This window comes from Anoplophora glabripennis, unplaced genomic scaffold, assembly GCF_000390285.2.
Source record: "Anoplophora glabripennis isolate ALB-LARVAE unplaced genomic scaffold, Agla_2.0 scaffold279, whole genome shotgun sequence".
NCBI classification, from domain to species: Eukaryota; Metazoa; Arthropoda; class Insecta; order Coleoptera; family Cerambycidae; genus Anoplophora; species Anoplophora glabripennis.
Genome location: NW_019416382.1, coordinates 88813 through 114425, shown reverse-complemented (window position 1 = coordinate 114425; position 25613 = coordinate 88813). Strand labels below are relative to the sequence as shown.

Genomic DNA, 25613 nt, shown 5'->3' with positions numbered 1-25613 from the left:
TTATACTGAAATAAATTTGTTACTTCTGTTGCAACGAAACAAATGTATTTCTCAGTGCGCTGCTGAATTTTTCGCAATATTATGTAACATGAATCTATTGAGACCATAAATCGTTGTATACAATACCTCCAATATACTATGGTCCATTAAGAACCGGGACATATAGGGTGTCCTAAAATAACCCGAAATCCCCGATAATTTTTAAGGATTGAGGCCTATCAAAAAAATTTCAGGATATCAGGAACCCAATATTCTGATAACCTTCGATTTCAAGGGTCAAACCCAGCCCAACTTGAGAATATTAAATGGAACACCTTATTTTATGCTAGCAATCGATAACGCACCAAATTTTAATTTTACATCCGATTATAGCGTCAGAAATTTTTTGTAACACCTATATCATTGCAGATTTTGAATGATAAATTAGATGGTGACCTTGGATTTGACCCTCACCACAAGTTGCAAGGTCAAACAGAGGTTACCTTAATATAATACTATTTATTATGCCAGCAACCGATATTGCGTCAAATTTTATATCGGAATCTTGGATAAAAAAAAATCCATGGTGTCCTTGCAGATTATTTGAAGGTGAAGGAATTATTCACAAAAAATGATAGATACGAAAGTAGTAGAATTTAACAGACATATTAAATTAAAACTTAGTGCAATCTTAACAATTTCAAGACATTATTAGGTTAATAATAAAAATCTGATAGGGCCATTGTGGCCATGTCATTCACCATCTGTCATTTAAAATTCTATTGCTCGACATTTTTGTGGAATTATTAAATCAAAATGATTTTCAGCCTTAAAATTTGACGTCTATTAAACAACAGAAAATTAGAGGGTGTTCCGTTTAATATTTTCAAGTTGACCTTAATGGTTTGACCTTGACCCTTAAGGACCCTTAGTTCCTTGATATCCTACAACTTTTATCCGAAATTTTTTGCTAGGACTAAGTCTAAAAAATTATCGGAGATTTCAGGTCTTTCTCAGACATCTTGTATATTTATGAATTCGAATAAATTTGAAGAAACAAATAGTAGTACTCTATTCTTATTTTCATTGAGTTTAAAGTAACACCAAAAAAAAAGTAATAATAATTTATTGTAGTATCTACTAATTTGGCAATATACAATTTTGGTAGCATTATCATGGCCGATCTTTGTGTGCTCGCTGTTTAAAGTTGATATATTCTTAGTGTAATAAATATGTATTATATACACGGAGTCCAGGGAATGATGGACAATCTCTCGATAATATCTTTAGGTAAGTCCATTACTTGTTTTTTTTTCAGTTACTTTTGACAGATATATCCAATCAAATAAAAAAATTATGACTAGTAAAAATAACGTCAAAAGTTCATACATTGTTTCTTATTAAAAGTGGAAAATTTTATTTTTAATAAAGATCTTTGTTATTACCAGTGCGTAATTCCAAAAGTTCGGTTATTTTCTGAACAGACCTGGTATATGCACTTATTTATTTATTATCGACAAGATGAACCGTTTTAGATATAAACGTATTTAGAGAGTATTAATTGATTGTTTACACTGTTAAATAAAAATATAGTATCAAAAAATGCCATTTAAAATTATGCATTTATTTTGCTATATGTATAAACATTCAATCGTCGTTTTCAAATATTTACTACTCTTAAAATGTGACATAAAATATAATGGTATCTTCTGCACTAAACACATTCATCTCGAAAATCGTTTACTGTAACGATAATAAATAAGCAAAATTTTTTCACTAAAAAAAATACTTATGAAATTATCAAAAACCACGATAAATAAAAAATGGGTCTATAAATTTTTTGGGGGTTAAAACTGCCGAAGGCGCCCTTCATTTCGAGAGCTAATAAAGCTATAGGGTGAGCTCGAAATTTAGTGAGAAAATACTACTATTAGTACTCCCGAATTATTTGGGAACGAGTTTCTTAAAAAAAATTCAGAAGTAGCAATAGTAGTCTTTTATTTTATTTAACCACATCACTTAAAACCCATAAAGTTTCAAATTTCATCAATTGAAAAATTTACTAATTACCTACTGCTAATTATTAGGGTACTGTTAAAAAATAGAATCTGGAAGTTACTTTCACAACTTTAGGCATTCACGTAATGATAATTATAAACTGAAATTGTGTGGTTACAAGCAATTCACAATTTTAGGCATTCCAAGTGGTTTACTTTTCATCATTTTTAGGCATATCCAACGCTACAGAGATTTTTAAACAGAAACTTAATGCAATAATCATCGCACAATCAAAAATTAATCGGGTATACTATGAATGCAGTTTGGCCACCATGTAGGTACATGTTGTACCTACATTGAAATATTGATTGTTCCAAGTTAATGCTACAACTGCATGAATGGCTACTTAAAAAAGAAATCAAGGCACATAATGGCTAAATAATGGAATGAAAATTACCAGGTTTAATACGGATATCGATTATAGAGCAATAATTCCCGTTGTAGATGCCTTTATGGAAAGTCTAAATGTTAAAAAAGAAAAAGTAAAAAATTAGTCAATGGGGCGAATCACACATACATTATTAATCCATATTGAAGCTAACATTAATGTAGTTTTTGTAGTGTTGTCTGGCAAATATATCACTTTTCAATTAAAATAGTAATTAAAGTACCTAGGGTTGAGAGTTCTACACGTCGACCGAGGGCATTGTTATCCTATAACACCCCTGGTACCTTCTGTGTTTAACCACTGTTACAGTTTGTATTGGAACGTGAAAATTTTGTTAATGTAGCTGGTTTCATATTATTTAATATGTATTGACGTTTACTTACGAGTAATTTATGTTATTGAACTGATTTATTTCCATAATAATACGTTTATAATTTATCATAGGATATTATAGATATCCATAATGTCCTAAAGCGTTATTTCTCATTTAATATATCTCAAAATAGGATGATTATTACAAAATAACAGGCTAGTACATTATTTAAAAAATCAAAGCTTTTCATTGATATTATTACTTAGGTTTATAATTTGCAATTTTATTTTAAAAAATTATGATATCGCAAGCGGTTACTAAATGTTAAAAAATCACGAAAATTAACTTAAAAACATACCTTCACGGGACCGTATCTTTTTCGAATCCACACCAACTCCTGTATTTATTTCTATAACTCCGGTATTTCGGCGTGACAAGCGAGTTAATTTAAATGCGGCGGGTGAAATAACTCTTCCCGGCGCAAATCTAGGAATGAAGACAAAATTACTCAAAAAATAATCACATCCATATTAACTCCAAGTGCGTCTCGGCGCCAGAAAGGTAGACGCCTCGTTGGGTGACGATCGATGGTTCTATGTTTTATGAAGAGAATTGCACGATGACATGTCAACAAGTTTCCACTTTCGATGGAAATGAAATCCGTGTACTTAGGGGCGTTTTTTTAATGCTGATTTTCATGCTGGAAAAAGGCTATTCTTTCCCTACATCTAAAGCTATGGTTTGTTAGAGCTGTAGGCGACGCAAAGCAGACAGTCAGTTGTGCGCGTCGGACTTACGTTGGAATCAAGAACACAAGAAAATGGGTAGCTGGTTTGTTAGAGTCTGCTTAGGTGGACCCACGGTAGGCAGAAAATTATGTGCGACGTCGGTTCAGTCGAAATCAAATTCGATTTGATTTCAACGTAGCCGTTCAGTTGAGCTGACAGCGTACAGCGCTAAAAAGCCATTTATTTTTAACGAATTTTAAAATGGCAACCAAGTTTTCACCAGAGAAAGACGATAAATTAATCGATCTGGTACGAAAACTGCCCCCATTGTATACCGTCCCTTCCAAACGTATGTTCATTCGATCTTCACTTTTATTCTGACGACGACAAGTAATCAAATTTAAAAGATCTTTTTCATGTTCTTTTTCAATAAGTATTGTCAGCAAAAAATGATCAGCCATTGTCATTAAAAAAAAAAATTGCCAAAATAATAATAAATATTTTCGTCTGCACTTATCGGCATACAATCATAAGCACTAAATCTAACAAAACACCCTCCTTTAAAACAGATAAAGTTGAACGCTACAGATTCTGCTAACCGCGTATGTCGTCTGCGACGCACAGTTCTAACAAACCAAAGCTTTACGGTAGGCAGAAAATTTTGTGCGTCGTCAGTTCAAATTTGATTTGATTTCAACGCAGTCGTTCAGTTGAGCTTACAGTATACAGTGCTAAAAATCGTTTATTTTTAACGAATTTTAAAATGGCAACCAAATTTTCACCAGAGGAAGACGAGAAATTATTCGATATCGTACGAGAACATGCCCCATTGTATACCGTTCCTTCCATACGTATGTTCATTCGATCTTCACTTTTATTCTGACGACGACAAGTAAACAAATTTAAAAGATCTATTTCATGTTCTTTTTCAATAAGTATTGTCAGCAAAAAATGTTCAAAAAATGTGCACTGTACGCTGTCAGCTCAACTGAACGGCTACGTTGAAATCAAATCGAATTTGATTTCGACTGAACGGACGACGCACATAATTTTCTGTCTAGCGTTAGTCCACCTAAGCAGACTTTAACAAACCAGCTACCCATCATTTTGTGTTCTTGATTCCAACGTAAGTCCGACGCGCACAACTGACTGTCTGCTTTGCGTCGCGTCGCCTACAGCTCTAACAAACCATAGCTTAACGTACAATCTACCAAGGCGATTAGGACAAAAACAGTATTATAGTGGCGTGAGTCATAAAAACTAATGGTACAAGTTCTTATGGCGCTTTTTCGAAAATCGGAGTTACATAACCTCAAAGTATATACAGGGTGTGCCATTTAACACTCCCGCTGCCAATATCTCCCAAATGAAGAAATTGATTTTAGTTCCGAAAATTAGGGTTGTCAGATCCCTCGAATAGAAATTGCAGTTAAAATTGTTAGTTCAAATCTTTCCGTATTAGTGGCGTGGCGATACTAAACATTTTTTTTATTCCTGGAACGTGGAAATACGGTCCATATGAAAGATCGTTAAATTTTAAGTAATTTTTGTAATATAAAGTTATTCCCAATATTTACTTGTTTTCGAGACATATCGACTTCAATATGCAATGTATAATACAATATGAAAACCTATTATTTTATTTAAACACCGAGACAAAATATTATTTTAAAATATTGTTAAAATGGTTTTATTCTCACCAAATACTAACTAACAAACAATAAATTATAAAAAAAAACAAATGATCAAATGATCAGAAAAAAAATTGTACAATGGTAAATCTTATAAGGGGCAGAGTATTTTATCAAATATTATTAAAAAATTCAGTCATATATGGCTCGTGTCATTTGTTTAAAATAAATCATGTATGACAGATGACACATATTAGTTTTCCAATAATTACAGTTTTATCAGCTTGCATCTTTCAATTTAACTATAGTAGTTATAAGATTTACCATTGTACATTTTTTTTATGTAGTTGATCTTTTGTTTTTTCAGAATCTATTATTTGTTAGTATGTGGTGTGAATAAAGCCTTTATAACAATATTTTAAAAGAATATTTTGTCTCGGTGTGATTTAGATAAAATAACAGATTTTCCTGTTACATCATACATTGCATATTGAAGTCGACATGTCTCGAAAATAAGTAAATATTGGAAAAAACTTTATATTACGAACATTAAATTTAACGATCTTTCAGATGGACCGCATTTCCACGTTCTAGGAATAAAATTTTTTTTAGTATCGCCATGCCATCTATACAGAAAGATTTGAACTAACAATTCTAACAAACTGCAATTTGAAGCAATTTCCGGAACTAAAATAAATTTCTTCATTTTAGAGATGATATTGGCAGCGGGAATGTTAAATGGCACACCCTGTATTTAATTAATATTTTGTCATAACTTTTCTTCCAGCTTAGCGATTTTTTTGAAATTTTGTACACGAAAAGGTACTCGTGTTCTAAATCGATAGCATTAACTGTTACATAGGGAAAAAAATCTCATTTCATGTCATGTTAAACATAAAAGGCATTTTTGAACTTATTGAAAAATATCCAAAAAACTAAATTTCGTCTTTTGTTCACAATTGTTTGTTATATTATATATTAAGTCATGACTAGTTCCAATACAATAGAATACATTTTTGTATAATGTTTGTTATTGTAACTTTTTAAGAGATAAAAAAAAATGCTGCACAAAAAAATAGAAAATTTTAGTTATCGTAAAAAATGGGTATGTTCGTGAAAAAGTTGATGACGTCATTTTTTTTATTTTCCGAATTTTGAAAAAAATGTTTTTCAATTGCAAAACGGACCTTGCGAATCCCTATTCACGGCATCTAAACAAATTTTTATTGTCGTTTTTCGTTTGTCTGTTATGAGCCCGAGACGCGAACTTTGGGACACCCTGTACACTATTCAGTCTAATATCAAAATTTGCTGCTTTCATTACATGTGTTGCAGTATAGAATCCCTCTATAATATTCATAGAAGAGTCATGGCTTAAGCCTCATACTGATGCAGTTGTCAATATACATAATTGGTTTTACAATATTTCGATCTGCTAGACCACAAGTTAAGGACAGAGGAGTTAAACAGCTAGACTTTGTTCTAATCTATCATTTTGCAACTCTGATTTAAAATTTGCCCTTACCACTTCACCTGAACAACATGATTCAGAGAAACGCACCGTTTTCAAGACATATTTTAAGCCTTCAATTTAAATACCCGCATTTAGTAGGTACTTACTAAATTATGTTAGGTCAGTCCCATTTGTGAAGCATAAATTTTACGCTTATGACTTTTTTGAAATATTTATGCATACTGTTAATGTGCTGGCCGAAATAATAGGGGATTACTTTAAGGGATCTAATTTTTTTGGTGGCGCATTAAACGGTAATTCATTTTTACATTTTCTCCAAAATCGACTTTCTTTTTATCTAGAAGATGTTTGTTTGAAAAACAAAGATGTAAATGCTTCAAGATAACGCACAACGCAATATTTCTTCATTGGATTAATCGAAACAGACACGTCGATCACTAGATTTAAATTCTATGGATTTTTTATTCTGGGGCCATTTAAAACAGTTTATATCACGCTAGTCGATGATACTGAAGGTTACCAATTAAAAATAATATAGGGGTTAGTAGGCATTTTTTTTTAATCTTTCGGAAATATATGTATAAGAAAGTGGAGAATAACTTTTTTACTGTTTTTTAATACGTTATTTAATTATTTAAAGTTTTTTAATACGTTATTTAATTATTTAAAGTTTCTGTTAACAATTGTAATAATAATTTAGGTTCGATTTATTGCTAAACGGTTAGATTTAGCGATTTCAATAAAGAGTGCCTTTTTTAAAGTATTCTTTATTGCCTTTCAATATCAGCAATAATCACTAAGACAAATAAGTACTGGAATTTAGAAAAAAAATCCTTACTAACTCCATTATTTTATCCTGTCGAATCACCCCCTTAAGTTTTATGATGCAATTCAGAAACACCTTGTATAATAACGGTTGATTGTTTTGCAGTAGCAACTAGTTTTTCAGTAAATTTTAAGTAATAGGTTAAATGTTAGTTAAATGTTAAAAAATTTTTTTTCGAAAAAACGTTGATTTTTCAGCGATTTGAACAAGATTTTTATGTAAAATGAAATTTTTCATTATAACGAGAAACCATAAAAAACGTTTCGTCAAAAGAGTTGTCATAAAATATCACTGGGTAAGATCATAGTTAAGGAACTGCAGCAGATGGTCAAACACTAAATAACACTGACATAATTAACACCTTCAAACCTTATATGTTATGTTATGTTATGTACCAAATTTCAAGGCATTACATTGCTGCACGTAACTGCACGGGGGAAGTGGGAAGAGAAGGACGGGGGGTTGCCACATAATGCGAAATATAGTAAATGGGAAATTAAGGCAGTGGTCCTCGCAGCCCTTGCCTTATTAAAAATGACGGTTCGCTGCTGCAGCGTCCCGGATAAATGACTACGTTTATGTTAAATTAAAATAACTATGCGCCCGAACCTTTGTATGAGTATTTACGGGACTTAATGACTTGTAAATGGGATTTTAAAGTTGCATATGAAATGTCTCTTGTCCCTTTCAACCTTAGGTTCAGTGTACACATCAGTTTTATACCTGACACACACGGCTGTGGCCAATGATTGCATTAATATTGACAACTGTTGAACTGTCACTTCAGACACTTCACTTAGTTTAGATCTTAGATCAACTGCATACTTCGTTTCAAAAATATGAAATAGTTGATCAAATTCGACTTCTCCAGACGTGCTGCAAAGTGCAGAACAATCGATTACATAACCATACAAAAAAAATCGACTTTCGGACCCAGAGGTCAGATCAGGTTTATTGTACGATTTTTGCGTCGCTGAATCCGAATCCAAAGTCCATTTAACCCCATCAGCTCAGGATTTTTCATAACCTCAAAAAAAAACGATATTCTGAACAATTAAACCATATAACTTTAAGACTCAAGCTTCCAACGCTAAATCCAATTAATCAAATCCCATAAACATTTAACCCAATGATATCCCAACCTAATAAGCCCATGAACCCAAACCCCAATAACCCCATAACCCGATAACCAAGGGAATAAATCATAGGCAATTTTGTATTATTGCAAAACATCACATAGTTGAGGATTCCTTGAAAACCCAAGTACTCAAACCCAAAAGATTCCCATAACCTTATAGCCCCGTAACTTCATAACCTCATAACTAATAAATCATAGACAATCTGTATTATGGCTAATCGTTAACGTGGTTGAGGATTTCTTAAAAACCTATGCACTCAAACTCCAAAACCCCCATGACCCTACGATTTATAACCCCACGATTCCCTAACCACAACTTCATTACCTTGTACTTTGATCCCATTCATCAAAGAACCAAGTGTTCCAGTCGATCTAGTTTTTTTGATTACTTTAATTGGTAATTTTGAAAAAAATTAATTTGTAGGATTGACCGTACTATAAATTAATCAATAAAACTATGAGATTGTGGGGTTATAGGATTATGGGAGTTTTTGGGTTTGAGTACTTGGGTTTTTTAAGGTGTCCTCAGCTATGTGATGTTTTGTAATAATACAGATTGCCTATTATTTATTCCCTTGGTTATGGGGTTATGGGGTTATACGGTTATTGGGGTTCATGGGCTTATTAGATTGGGATATCATTGGGTTAAATGTTTATGGGATTTGGTTAGTTGGATTTAGCGTTGGAAGTTTGAGTCTTAAGGTTATATGGTTCAGAATATCGGTTTTTTGAGGTTATGAAAAATCCTGAAGTGATGGGGTTAAATTGACCTCAGATTCAGATTGAGCGGCCCAAAATGCGTATAATAAACATGGTCTCACCTCTGGGCCAGAAAGTCGATTTTATTTTGTGTGGCTGTGTTATAATAGAAACCACTAAATTCATATTTTTATCAATACCGGGGATAATGAATATCCAATCACTATTCAGTTATTAACTATTAACAGTGTTAACAGTTTAGTCCTTCTCCCAATCCAAACCCAAACTAAATTACAACAATTAGCAACAGCAATCATAACGAACATATCTGGGCGTTAGAAAATCCGCATGCAATTAGATCAAGACAATTTCCTCAAAGTTTCAATGTCAACGTTTGAGGTAGCATTTTCAACAGTAATTTACTGCCTGCGATAAACACGTTTTAAATGACCGTTTAAATGCAGATCTGTATAGAACATTCTTGGAAAACAAGCTTTTCGATTTCATTGATGACCTAGGGCTTAATATTGTTCAAAATATGTGGCATCAGCACCGTGGTGCACCACCACATAGAGGGAGACAGGAAATTGCTTGGTTAAATGACCGTTTCCCAAATAAATGAATAGAACGACAAGACCCAATAACGTGGCCACCGCGTTCCCAGATCTAAATCCTTTGGACTTTTATTTATGGGGGATATGAAACAACTTGTCTACCATGTTGAAATTACTATCTGTCAGCTTACTTGAAATAATTCGGGATGCAGCTAACCAAATACGAAATGATACAAATACCGTCCGTCGAGTTACGGAATGTTTATAGCTTTAAGATTTGTTAATTTGATTAATAAAGGTTAACTAAAATTTAAACTCTACTTAAATACAAATAATTATTATTATTATAGCATCATCATTTCATATTATTATAGCACCATCATTTTTATCATGCTACTTTTATTGAAATATGAAATTATATATTTTTAAATGTTTGTAACTTCTAAACAAAAACGAAGAAAAAATGTTTGAGATTATCCCAGTTACCATCTGACAAAGTTCGTCACAGATCTTGTAGAACACCCTGTATGCTCAATAAAAAACAATAAACCTTTTATCATATAGCTGTTATGATATATATACAGTGTGGCTACGATTTAGGTGACACAGGCTTATAACTCAGGTGTTAATTGACGAATCTTTTTCAAATTTTAACCACTTATGCAGATCAATGGGGTGGACATTTGAGGATCATTAAACTTACGTATATCCATAGGTGTGCGTTAGGGGAAATTAAAAGGGGGTCGATTTTTCGGTATTTTTTATTAGCGAATAAAATACGGAAATGCTGATGCCTTAGTCTTAATCAGTATCATCGAAAATATACCCATGTCAAGTTTCATCCAAATCGTATACAGGGTTGTATAGGAAATTCGTTTAATACAAAAAATAACATTGCATATTGTATTCACACAGTAATGCAAAATCCAGAGATCCATGTCAAATGATTTTGTTTAAATGAAATGACATTTATAATTTTTAGTTATTTTGACATAACACGTCAACAAGATTGTTATTAAAATTCCGAGTTTAAAAATAATTTATTGCGAAAAAAACATCAGTGATGGCAGAAATTATATCTGTTACTGACAAAATAGAAATAATAAGAATTTCTGGAGAAACTGTTACATCGCGTGAAGCTGCAAGAATTTTTAATCACCGCCATCCCAATCGAACAGTAAGTTACAGTACAGTAGCACGAATTAATAAAATATTTAATCAGACTGGTAGTGTATCACATGTAAGACCAAAAGAATACCGACGAGCAAACTTACACGAAAATAGGATTTTAGATGCTAGTAGCCACACTGTATATACAGGGTGATTCATTAACAATGGGAAAATCGAAAGCTGAAGATACCACACGTGAAATGGTGACCATTGGCGCAAACATGCCTTATCCGAAAGTTGATAGTTTCGGAAATACAGGGTGTTGAAAGTTAAAATTTTAAATCGTTTTTTTGCGATTATTCTGAAAATATGTAGGTTAGGAACTTGAAAATTTGTAAAACTATTTTTTTTGGGCGACGAATAAGATGCGAGTTGTAATTTTAGCTTTACTTACGACCAATTTTACCGAACAATTTAGTTAATAACTTTTTACCCTGTATGTCTAATATGAAACTTGATTCAAAAGCCGAAAGAGCAATAATTTTTCCATTAATTGTGTATTCTTGTTTCATTACGGTATCTCGATCCGTTTTCGAGAAAAATCGATTTAACGAACACTATGTTTTGATAATACGAGAAATTAAAAGCGAAACAAACCAAATGTTTCTTCGTGTTATTACAACAATTAACAATAAAACAAATGAAATTCATAACAACCACTTAAAGTCAGTGTTCGAAGAATCCACCGTTGACATTTACACACTTTACACAACGTTTTCTGATAGATCTTCGAGTTTGAAACACCATATTGGGATTGCGTTTGACTTCATTGGCAGCAATTTGTATTATTTGCCACAACTCTTCACACAAACCAATAGATTTATCCAAATAGAAAAATGAGGAGGATTGAAGTCCGGACTTCTGGGTGGCCAAGTAAAAATGCTTCCACGGCTTGAAGAAGTTCCACTTTATTTAAGAAGAGACATGTGGTTCATTCACGACGGAGCTCCACCGCATTTTTCTTGGCCAGTGCGTGCATATTTAGAAGCAGTTTTTCCAAATCACTGGATTGGTTATGTAATTATTTTTCTAGGCCATCTAGAAGTCCGGACTTCAATCCTCTTGATTTTTCTATTTGGTCTCGAATGAAAGATATAGTTTACAAAGAATCTATTGGCTCGGGTGAAGAGTTGTGGCAAAGAATACAAATCGCTGCCAACGAAGTCAGACGCAATCCCAATATGTTGTTTCAAACTCGAAGATCTCTCAGAAAACGTGTAAAGTGTATCAGTGTCAACGGTGGATTCTTCGAACAATTACTTTAAATCATAATTACGTATTTTATTTGTTTTATTGTTAATTGTTGTAATAACACGAAGAAACACTTGGTTTGTTTCGCTTTTAATTTCTCATATTATCAAAACATAGTGTTCGTTAAATCGATTTTTCTCGAAAACGGATCGAGATACCGAAATGAAACAAGAGTACATAATTAATGGAAAAATGATAGCTCTTTCAGGTTTTGAATCAAGTTTCATGTTAAATATACAGGGTAAAAAGTTATTAACTAAATTTTCGGTAAAATTGGTCGTAAGTGGCGCCCTCTATGAGCAATGCTGAAATTACAACACGCATCTTATTCGTCGCCTAAAAAAATATAGTTTCACAAATTTTCAAGTTCCTAACCTACATATTTTCAGAATAATCGCAAAAAAAACGATTTAAAATTTTGACTTTCAACACCCTGTATTTCCGAAACTATCAACTTTCGGATAAGGCATGTTTGCGCCAATGGTCACCATTTCACGTGTAGTATCTTCAGCTTTCGACTTTCCCATTGTTAATGAATCACCCTGTATATGTCAGGTAGTCAGTCACCCATTAGATATCTTTTAAATCCAGAAACAGTTACTAGTGACCTCTCTGATCCCAGATCATAGTTTTAGAAAACCTCTTTATCTTTAATTTCTGAATTTCTGATACCTGAACATTAAGCACCCGTACCAATTTTGAAGTTCCGCGCCTATGATTACACTTCTCATGAGGCCCACGTGGTGGTGGCCTGGCCCGGCTTTAAGGGGGAGGGGGGGTATTACGGGAGTTATAACCCCGGGACTCAGCAGATTGGGGGCCTCGACAAGATCTGGCAAAATGGGACCAGAAAGGTTAAGTTTTGAAATTTTACTCGTATATCGGCAAGTCGCTGACTGCTTGAGGTTTTGAAGTTTTATATATATTTTTTAAAGGCCTCCGTAGAGCTTGTAGCCCCAGGCCTCACCATAGGTTAATCCGGTTCTGATGGAGTCAGGAAGGAGCGTTTGGCTTTTGCACCCACTGCATAAACATGTCAAATCAGGAACATTTTTATTAGGTTTTTTAATAGTTATTACAGCTTATATAGACCCTCTTATAGCTCATATAGACCCTCACTCCCTTTCTGACACATTTTTTGCTGTCGAATAAAATAAATGCAGTTTTTATAGCTTCTACTTAACTTACCCTTTCCCCTCCTAACAAATTTTATGCAGACGCCACACACCACTTACATATATTAAGTAAATTCTTTAAAATAAATATAAAAAATCAGTGACATAATCTGATAATATAGATGCCTATAAGAGTAGTAACAGCTAAACAGCTTTAAGTAAATAAGAGCTTTCGCAAAAACGTTAAAATCGAGGTAAAGATATATCAAACATACAAGGTGATTCGGGTTTAATCTGGATAATTTCAGGAATCGGTAGAACAGGTTAAAATAATGTTCATTCATGATATAAACGTATTTCCTGAATAGCATCGTTGCGGAGATAGAGGGCGTTGAACTAGGATTTTTTTCCTTTTCTTAGCACTTTTGAAATAATACTTTTAACGGTGAATTTCACAAACGTCAGTTTATACAAATCATTATGAGTTTTGTTTTTCACCGGTTGCTATAACGTTAAATGAAATTTACGTGGCTGGGGCGCTACACTATCGCGGATTTCATTGAATATCTCAGAAACAAGGCCAAATATCGAAAAAAAAAATAAGAGACAAAAAATCCAAAATTAATGAGACAAAAGTGGCAGCTATTCTATTGAAATTAATTTTTTTGAAGTTTTGAAATAATGTAGGAGGGGGGTAGCACACAAAATTAACTTCTAAGGGTAGGTGGTCCAAATTTAAGAAGCTTATGTAAGGTCATAAGGAGTGTTTGTGTTCCCAATTTTACCTCATTCGGATGAGTGGTTCAAAGGTTATGAGGGAAAAACGGGGAAAAAAATTTGTATTTCAACGCCCTCTATCTCCCAGACGATGCGATTTAGGAAATAAGTTTATATCATGAATGGACATTATTTTAACCTGTTCTATCGATTCCAGAAGTTCTCCAAATTAAATCTGAATCACCCTGTATACAATTTCATGATAGAAAAAGAATAAAAAGACAATGTGTTCGTTAGTTTAAAAAATAACATTTCCTTATGATGAATGATTTTTTTTATTAATTTTCTTAACAAAAAAAACATGGAGAACACGGTGGTGGGACAAAATACAAATATTTTACATTTTCAAACAAAAGCATGCTTATCTTGTAGACCTATTATCATAATTATTATTATTTTAATATACCTAAGTACGTACCTACCTACAGAAATTTGGTTATGTTAAAAAATACAATATAAATAAACAGTACCCATTATTTGAAAGAGCAACACTTGTACTACAGATTTATTAAAGAGAGGAACAAACAATAACTAAAGGAGTCATATTAGCTTCAAACAAGAACAATTTGTACAGACAGGCGACATTACAGATACCTAGTTTATCAACATAAACAAACAATTCAATTTATTAACAAATCTAGTCTGGAATAACACAAAATAGTTAATCAAAAATTGGTAAGATAAATTAGTGTATGTAGCATGTAGCATAATTATTTATGCAAAAGATTGGTAAATTTTTATATTAAAGAGAATAGTTTCATATTATTGTAAGTGGAAATCCGGTTAAATACCGCACTAAAACAAAATTGGATGAAATTGTACCTATATGGACAATTTACACATCTCATAAGTATAGCCAAAAAAACATTCCATTCTCTAAATATAAACAGTTTATGTATGTAACTTTGCTGGTGTGAGGCAATTAAATATATATTTTCATAAATTAAGACGTACCACATAAATTTGACCAAACAAAATACGTTTTTTAAACGTAAAACAGCAATGTTTACAAAATTGTTTTATTACTTACCCGATCATTATTGGCCTGCTAAAGCTGGGAAAGCTTAAAGGGAGGGCGAGACAAACACAGAGGATGTTAGGGAAAGCCTTTTACAACACTGCGGTGAATTACTGGGCTGTTAAAAGCAGTTTAAATAATTAAAACACGAGTTGTTAACAAGTGGTTTGCAATAATGGCGAAACGTCAAAAACATAAATTATCAACAGTTACACAGGCAGTACGTTAGTAGCACAACACATTCTGCACTCTTTGCGTAAATACATATACAAAAATACTTTTCAAATACTGCTAGACAAGTTCTTGGTCCGATAGAAGGTTTAAATTACATTTGGTCCGCTAGAAAAATCGACTGTCAGATTTCGTGCGAAGAAGGGTGTGCGTGACAGAAGGTAAGATAGGGCGCTTCGTTATCGATGATTGCATCGAGGAAACCAACCTGCGGCTCCAAATGAATTCGAATGTGTCGTGCGCGGTAAGAATAATTGGTGGAATAGCAAAGCAAATTAATGCTGATTGGAATGTTTTTCAACGGTGTGGATGTTTGCCTAAAATTCTTTTATCAAAGTTAACGTAAGTACTTATTTTTATCAGAAAAAAAGATTCTAAATGTGTAAACCCGCATTTTCCACATTACAAAGAACTTTGTAGATAAATATTAATTATATTTCTAAAAAATAATTGAAAAACCATATAATCAGATGATTAATGTAGGCACATAGAAATTAAACAGAAGAAATTCTTGATTAACTATTTAAAAATAAATTCCTGTCAATTTGTTACCCGTAATAAGTCCCATAATATATTGATTGTCAAATTATATGCACATTAAAAATTGTTTTCATACACGATTAGCAGTAGCAACTGGTAAAAATTAAAGTGGTTTTAAATTGATATGAAATATACACTTTCCATAAAGAATATCATAACAAATTTAGGTGAAATTTACTGGTACTTTTTTATTATACACAAAATAACATCATAGTTACTTAGTTTTAGTACTAAATTTTTAATTGATATTGAGAAAAAAAAGAAAACATCTGTATTTCTCAGTTGATCATGAAAAGAATTCTTATTTATATCTTATGTACAATCGATGTCAAGATCTCATGGTCAATTGTCCGTTTCAATTTTTCGTTTTACAAATTACATTTGAAATATTTTTTCAAGAAAGTTCCATTGGGGGTCTGGAAATCAACTTCTAAAACGGGTATAGGCCGCTTTAACTTTCACCAGCCATCATTGACGATTAGCCCGAACATTAAACGGGGTTGTGTGCAGTTAAAAATATTTGGTGAGATGTGAAACGACATCAAACACTCATCATGCTCATACAGGTAGAAACATTTAAAGAGATAGAAAAGATAAACAGATTAGAAGACAAGTGGAAATAAGAAAAACACAACATTTACAACATTATCCTTAATTTATTTACATTAATGCTGGACAATCTGACATTAGGTATTTCAGCTACCCTTGAAAACCAAGTTCAAAGTTCAATTAACGGACAAACACGAAATTCCTCTCCAACAGACTTTTACTTTCTTCTTTTTCCAAGCTACATCAGGGCCATGCGTTTTATTCGTCGCTGTAGAACCATCGCCACCAACATACTTTCATTCTGTCCCAAATATTTTCGAAACTGAAAAGAGAAGATTTAATTCATAATATATTGATTTCTCAGTAAGTAAGAAAAGTAAGGTACCTGTCCATTGCAGGCCTAACATCTAACAGGGCGAACTTATATTTATCATCTATCGAACCGCCATCATAATAATCGATAACATATCTCACTTCCTTTCCGCATCTGTCTATGATCCAATCGTGCCTATCGAAAGGTAGCTCGTAACCCAGCAATTGTCTAATCCTGGCCCTGGGACTGTATTCTGATGCCTTACCTCCAAAACTTTTCAATCTGAAACAAGATATTTTGACAAAAATTATTAAATATCACTGAATTGTCTGATTTTATTTGGTAACAACTGCAAAAAATGTAATATCTATATTGACACATATTAAAAGCGATTCCATTTCTGAATGTATTCATCCAAAATAAGAGTTAAATGGGTAATAAACTTTACCTAGGATCTCTACATTCGTGGGCATGTAACGCTTCCCACTTGAGTACCTCCTGCCAAGCTTGTTCGTTGTTAGCATTGTGAATTTTAATGATATCGTTCATATCTTTCTGACTAATATCCTCATCTTTCCATTTCCAACCCTTCCTGAGCATCGCATTCCAAAACATCTGAGACAACAAGAAAATTGGATAAAAACAGATTGTATCTGTATAGGTAAAGGCAAAATATCAAGAAATTTTCAAACAAGAAACAAAATAAGAAACAGTTTTTGAAAAAAATATTAATAATCAGTTATAAAATAGAAAAGCACTGAACGATTTACATGTGAAAATATATTGGTAAAAGGCTTTTCCTGATGCAATTAATGTTAATTACCGACTTGCACAAATGCGTTAAACTGGATACCTCGGTTTAAAAATATTCATATTTTTTTTCTTTGTTATCTGACTGTCACAATTTTCTGGTGAAAGCTAAAAGCTTTTTAAATAAATTCTGTATCTTTCAAATTTTGGATAACCCACACCGTTTAGTCGCAAAAAAATTCAACAAATGTCCTACACAAGCATCCTGGCAAATAAAGTGACTGCAAAAAACCTGTGATTTTCGCCCGTTTTATCATAATTCGCAGAGAATTAAAAAAAATACATAAAAATACGTTTTTGGTCGTAAATTACTTGTCATAAAAAACTGAAATGAGCATAGCTTTTAGTATTTTGAAAATTTTAAAAATCACCCCTACCTAGGGGTTGAAAAAATGGCAAAAATGAAGAATTTGAATATTACCAATTGATATAAAAACTATTAGCATGTGAATTACCTTAATATATTTTTTTTGGAATTTTTACAATTATTTCTGATATTCTCTATTTTTGGGGATGATTCCACCCCCTGAGCGTGCTTAAATGTGGATATTCTAATTCAACATGCTTATTTCAGTCATGAGAATAAATCTTTCTTTGTATCAAGAATCATTCGATAGAAAAATTCACATCCTAATAGTTTTTATATTTATTGGTAATATTCAATTTTTCATTTTGAGCGTCTTCTCAACCCCTAAATAGGGATGATTTTTACAAATTTTCAAAACACTAAAAGCTATGCTCAATTTAATTTTTTACGACGAGTAATTTGAGACCAAAAACATTTTTATCTATTTTCTTTAGTTCTCTGCAAATTGTGAAAAAACAGGCAATTTTTGCAGTCAATCTTTGCGTCTTATGCATTAGAAATAATCAAATTACCAGTTGTCATGGATAAGAAAAACTGCCACATGGATATGTCAGTGTCACTTTTATCAAATAGATGTCTTCTAAAATGTTTTAATTTTGAAATTGCGTAATTTATTAATTACGGCTAATATTTATACATTTTCGTAAATAACAGATTTGATTTAATTTGTTAAAACATTGTAGCGGAAGTTTCTAACAAGCGAGTGTCGGGGAGTACCGAGAAAGATATCCTAATAGAAGAACTCCAGATCATATTTATTTAAAACTTTCTAATTAATGCACTTTTTATTACTTTTTTCCACATTGGTAATAGTTAATAAATTCATTCGAATAATAATCATTCGAAATAACTATATTCGGCCAGAGATATAGTCTTTCCGATATCAATTGAAGAATCAAGAGGATGACAGTATGTACCAGGTTCGGTCGCTGACGCAACTCGGCATTGAAATATTTGAAAAACTTGTTCCATTATTTATTTAGCCATACGTGGAGGTGGTAGAAATATATACGCCCAGTTGAAGTTGCAATTGCATTGAGCCACTGGGCAATAAATCTCAGCCGTTGACAAGTGGTCAACAAATTGCCCAGCAGTGCAGTGAAGCAATGCGGAATTTGGTGTAATTCAGGTAATTTTAATTTATTATAGGCACCTTCTATTAATCATTGATATTACAATTGCGAAAGGGAAAAACAATATTATTACAACATCGCATTTTGGAGACCTTTTGAAACGGAACAAAACGAAATTTATCAATATAATAAAATTGTTTGAGAACATAAATAATTAAAATATATTGTTGGGCAAATGAACATACAGGGTGTTCTCAAAGTTGAATCATTTATTTTAACAGCTGGTAGAACTCATAATAAAAAGTCGATTTTCCAAAAATCGTTTATATAAAAGTTGTCAAATAAACCAATTATTAACAATTATTTAAAACAATTGAAATTTTAAAACTTTTTAATATAAACCTGATTTATTGTCATTTTTGACCACTATGTTGTTAAAAACATAAATTGTTTGTTTACTACGGATACTGGGTATGTCTTTTTTTTTGTAGTTCCACGGTTTTGAGTACGCTTTTCGATTTAACAGTGCTAACTAATTTGCACAACAGTGCGTGATATTATTTTTCATTTGTGGGTGTTTTGTGCAATAAAAATGGCACATGTTTATGAAAACAATGAACTAGTGGACATAATAGGTATTAACTAGTTATAAGACTCCGCACAGGGTATAAAGGAACAACGAGGTTACATTGGAAGATAAATTTTTTGTTTATAACATGGATCTAGTGCTCGTTGTTAGGTCATTTTCGACAATTTCTAAAATTTCTTCCTCGATCTCCACCCTTTCGCGTGGAGGAGATCTTCCAGCGTGACCTCCTCGTTGTTTCTTTAAATACCCTGTGTCGCGGAGTTTTATAACTAAATTTACAAACATCTGTGGAGCCGGATGATTTTATAAAGGAAACCTCTCCGTTTACAAGCGACATGCTGCGGCTGCATTTTGTTGACACTCCCCGTAAGTATATTATGTCCACTAGTTCATTGTTTTCATAAACGTGCCATTTTTATTGCACAAAACACCCACAAATCAAAAAGCGTACTCAAAACCGTACAACCACAAAAAAGACATACCCAGTATACGTAGTAAACAAACAATTTATGTTTTTGCAACAGAGTGGTCGAAAATGACAATAAATCAGGTTTGTATTATAGTTTTTAAATTTCAATTTTCTTATAGTTATTTATGTATCTAGGGAATTATAAGGGCCTTAATTACCGATGGCAAAGTTTGCGTCCCGAGGGCGTCCCGCCCGAGGGACAGCAATTGCCTGAGGTTATTAAGGCTCATTAATTCCCGTGGTACATAGATAATTTTATTTCTGACCGATTTCAATAAAATATTGTTTATTTTTAAAACGGAAAAAATGTACCAATTTATTACCTTCNGAGTGTCGGGGAGTACCGAGAAAGATATCCTAATAGAAGAACTCCAGATCATATTTATTTAAAACTTTCTAATTAATGCACTTTTTATTACTTTTTTTGCACATTGGTAATAGTTAATAAATTCATTCGAATAATAATCATTCGAAATAACTATATTCGGCCAGAGATATAGTCTTTCCGATATCAATTGAAGAATCAAGAGGATGACAGTATGTACCAGGTTCGGTCGCTGACGCAACTCGGCATTGAAATATTTGAAAAACTTGTTCCATTATTTATTTAGCCATACGTGGAGGTGGTAGAAATATATACGCCCAGTTGAAGTTGCAGTTGCATTGAGCCACTGGGCAATAAATCTCAGCCGTTGACAAGTGGTCAACAAATTGCCCAGCAGTGCAGTGAAGCAATGCGGAATTTGGTGTAATTCAGGTAATTTTAATTTATTATAGGCACCTTCTATTAATCATTGATATTACAATTGCGAAAGGGAAAAACAATATTATTACAACATCGCATTTTGGAGACCTTTTGAAACGGAACAAAACGAAATTTATCAATATAATAAAATTGTTTGAGAACATAAATAATTAAAATATATTGTTGGGCAAATGAACATACAGGGTGTTCTCAAAGTTGAATCATTTATTTTAACAGCTGGTAGAACTCATAATAAAAAGTCGATTTTCCAAAAATCGTTTATATAAAAGTTGTCAAATAAACCAATTATTAACAATTATTTAAAACAATTGAAATTTTAAAACTTTTTAATATAAACCTGATTTATTGTCATTTTTGACCACTATGTTGTTAAAAACATAAATTGTTTGTTTACTACTGATACTGGGTATGTCTTTTTTTTGTAGTTCCACGGTTTGGAGTACGCTTTTCGATTTAACAGTGCTAAATAATTCGCACAGTAGTGCGTGATATTATTTTTCATTTGTGGGTGTTTTGTGCAATAAAAATGGCACATGTTTATGAAAACAATGAACTAGTGGACATAATAGGTATTAACTAGTTATAAGACTCCGCACAGGGTATAAAGGAACAACGAGGTTACATTGGAAGATAAATTTTTTGTTTATAACATGGATCTAGTGCTCGTTGTTAGGTCATTTTCGACAATTTCTAAAATTTCTTCCTCGATCTCCACCCTTTCGCGTGGAGGAGATCTTCCAGCGTGACCTCCTCGTTGTTTCTTTAAATACCCTGTGTCGCGGAGTTTTATAACTAAATTTACAAACATCTGTGGAGCCGGATGATTTTATAAAGGAAACCTCTCCGTTTACAAGCGACATGCTGCGGCTGCATTTTGTTGACACTCCCCGTAAGTATATTATGTCCACTAGTTCATTGTTTTCATAAACGTGCCATTTTTATTGCACAAAACACCCACAAATCAAAAAGCGTACTCAAAACCGTGCAACCACAAAAAAGACATACCCAGTATACGTAGTAAACAAACAATTTATGTTTTTACAACAGAGTGGTCGAAAATGACAATAAATCAGGTTTGTATTATAGTTTTTAAATTTCAATTTTCTTAAATAATTAATAATTGCTTTATTTGACAACTTTTATATAAACGATTATTGGTAAATCGATTTTTTTTTATCTTTTATCAGAAAACTTTTTTAGGGACGCCTACGGAACTCATTAAATTTTATGGCCAGACGTTTTTTACATGTTCAACTGACTTCGGAAAGACTATACCAGACTATGCCAGATGAATGAATTTGTCACCTTTTTTATGGATAACAATTACAACATCAGCTGATTTCCAGGCGTTTGCAAAGTAGCAGATTTTTTTAACTGTATTTCACAAATTCCATTCAAATTTTTTTTCCTTATGAACGTTCTATGTGTAGGTATAGAAAAAACAGTATGGGTTCCATGCTCCATCATCAAAATAAGACCACATTAATTTTTACCAGCCTCCACTGCATAAAATATTGAATGATGTGCTGTCAAATATTTTTAAATCATTACAAACTTTCTCGTCATAACCGAATTTACCTAATTACACTATCATTCAGAGAATTTTATAGCGAAATCAAACATAAAACTATATAGGGTGTACTATTTAAATATCTAACTTTATGACACTATTATCCTGTATATTTGAAAATAATTTTAAAATACTGTATTTCTGATCCCCTCCAACTTTCATTTGAATATTTTTTCTGGTCTTAAATAATAATAGGGTTATTATATGTTGCCACACTTATTAGTGTGGCACCCCTATACATCAAAAAATTGTTTTTAACATTTACCTGTGGACTGGGATATACCCAAAATGGATTTTCGCCCTCCTTGAAAACAGCTTTTGGAATGCAGGAGACTTGTCTCTCTTTGGACAAAGAAAAAGGTTGACCTGGTGAAGGATTTTGATTAGCTGGCTCCATCTGCAGAAAAATTATAGTTTTATAACTAAAAAAATCTAGTTAAAGCTGTAGAAATTTAGTTCAACACTGAATCGATATTTAAACATATTCTTTTCTCCTACTAAAATATGTAATATAAATGAAACTAGAAATTTTTTGAAATTTGATTTATCAAATGAATACTTCATTGGAAATAACGGACTCGATCCAATTTGCTGCTGATTATATGTTTGACACTATAAAAATACTACATAAAACAAAATTAAATTAAAAGATATTTAAGAAAAACATTTTGTTATATTTATTGTAACTGTAACAAATAATAAAAATCCAATTACTCTGCACTTCTTAAATTCATCTTCGCAGCTGAAATTAAAAAATTGGGTTTTACAAGTGTTCCAAATAGAAAATTGTAACTTGATTTCTGAAAAGAATGCAATTCTTCTACACGTACCATATTTAGAGGATTAATCCCACGTCGATCCCCTTTAGAGATAGGACATTGCTCCGCAGGGCACACCAATTCAGTACGCCTCTTTTTGTGCATGGGGCACTCTTCCGGGATTCTCTTCTCATAATTGTGCACAGAGTGTTTGGGAATACAGATTGGATCATTTGGATGAAGAATCTGACAGGCGGTTACTTCAGCAACAGTTATTGTATTTCCCATTTTTCTCTAACAAAAAATTTGACACACCTGAAGCGAAGTTAGGTTAGAGCCAAATTATATAATAGATTTGCTATACTCTATTGATTTTTTTGAACTTTCTAAGAACTTGGGCAGTATCACTATTTATAATAATTCATACCGTTATGTTTCCTTATATATTAAATTTACTCCATAATATGCTTTACATGTACATTTTTCTATTCATTTTTAATTTGTTTAAGCACGTTTGACAGAATTTAACAGGCTTTTGTCAAATATTACCAGATTCTTGAGAAGTGCGGAATACTAACGATCCGTGGTAGCACATTAGCTTTCGAGATTTTTTTCCTCCATGATCATGGATATTAAATACAGATGGACCACTATATAAATAGGAATTATGCTCTTCCATCCATTATTATAATGTTATAACCGTCTTCTTTTCATCGTTTCATTGAATCACTGATCTTTGATCCGGATCATATTGTTTGAATCATAACAAATGTCAAAAGAACATGTTTTTGAAACTGCGTTTAATTTAAAAATAAGCTGTAAATAAACATAACATCTTAAATCTGATTAGTTTGTCCTAGATGTCTTCATCTGTTAAAAATATTACTTCTAAAGATTAAAATTTAATTAAAAATAAAATAGGCGACAAAGAGTTAGACCATTAAATTTTTTACCTTCTTGTGCTAAATTATATTTGATACAAGAATTTCTGAATCTGTTAAACCTAATAATACAATTTCTTGGGATTGACTTGCTCATACTTCAGCCCCTTCAGCCATTTGTTACAATATTTAGGTTAGAAATTTTACGATTCTGAAATGGAAGAATCGCCGATCCTGATCTAAAAATGTATTCAATAGAATAGCGACCGATCTCAGAACATCCGGTGAAACGGGTTATGATCAATATATTTGGAGGAAAAGAAGGCAGCTATGTAACTTAAAGGTCACCAGTTTTTGCATAAATATTATTACGGTTTCTTTCGAGAAGAAAAATAATGTAAAAATATAATCTATATACTTCACACAACACTCGAATTATATTATAGCCATGTAATGCAGTACTAGAAAAGACAGTTGATTTTTTTCTGGTGCCTGCGGCACTGATCCCCCGCTATGCGCATTGCGCAACCTTAGCCCCACGCCCCACTAATGGATATAAAGGACAAGAAGATCCATCTAATTACTGACATTGCCATGGCCATGGATATTATTTTAATTACGCGATTTTGCATGTGCTCCTCCAGGTTCAATGTTCAGAATATTCTGAACTAAAAGTTAGTTACATTAAATATAAAACACTTGCTAAAGTTTAGATTTTGATTAATTACATATTAGGCGTTAATTTTTACAGTATTTGGATCAAATGACACTTCTTCATTTTAATACAAGTTTTATTGATGCAACTAGTGATGGGAGATTTCGAGTGAAAAATCGAGTGGTACTCGATTATTGAGATCACTCGAGATATCTCGAGATGTTTACTCCCACCACTCGAGTGATTATTACCCTACGGTTGCACCCCAAAATGTTAGTGCATACTGCAAATAGTCACCGACTGCGTAACCTTTTTTTTTAGAATAAAACGAAAGTGGTTAGGTTTTGAAGTGCGCGAGCTTTTTTTTTTTTAGCTACGCTTATAAGTAATATATGATTAATACAAACATATTGGTGCACCGCTGGGATGAAAACAACCAATATCTCGTATCTCGAGTGATCACTCGATTATTCCCCCTGCCCGCTAACATTTTCTGTTTCAGATACAGCCAGGATCAAGAAACGAAGACAACGACACACACACACATACACACCCCCCATACCCTCCTTACCCCTCCCCTCCCGCGCTAGCCTAAGGGCCACCTTAGCAAAGCGCATCCCAGGCTGCATAGCCGCACTACCCTACCCAACCATACCACACATAAACATGACACTACCCCCGGGGTTTACACAGACGAGCCGGCGAAGCAAGAAGAGCGCCAGAAGAAAGGGCCCTAGCCGGCGGGGCCCAGCCAGGACAAAAGGAGGTCCCACAAAGCGCCTACACCGGCCGCATTTGCGGTCGGGGTAGACGACGGATGGGGCCCACCTACGAAGGCTGTCCAGGCCTACACGAGATGAGGCAGGATAAAGAGGGATAATCCCCCTCGATCCCAAATCATTGAGGCCAATTTCTAGCCATAG

At 32.9% G+C, this 25613-nt stretch overlaps 1 protein-coding gene across 2 annotated transcripts; it reads right to left on the bottom strand.

Annotated features, from left to right (window-relative positions):
• Window positions 1-16526: 16526 nt before the first annotated feature.
• Window positions 16527-23730, bottom strand: LOC108908524 (cytochrome c-type heme lyase). Of its 2 annotated transcripts, none has more exons than XM_018712581.2 (6): window positions 23582-23730; window positions 23227-23469; window positions 22662-22793; window positions 17201-17367; window positions 16825-17034; window positions 16527-16761 (listed from the first exon to the last, which is right to left on the bottom strand). In XM_018712581.2, exons 2-6 carry the CDS (start codon window positions 23440-23442, stop codon window positions 16698-16700), a joined length of 789 nt encoding a protein of 262 aa, XP_018568097.1. In that variant the 5' UTR covers window positions 23443-23469; window positions 23582-23730; the 3' UTR covers window positions 16527-16697. The 2 variants fall into 2 exon arrangements, with proteins under 2 accessions (XP_018568097.1, XP_018568098.1); XM_018712582.2 differs by having other exon boundaries at window positions 23227-23448.
• Between the last annotated feature and the right edge of the window lie 1883 nt (window positions 23731-25613).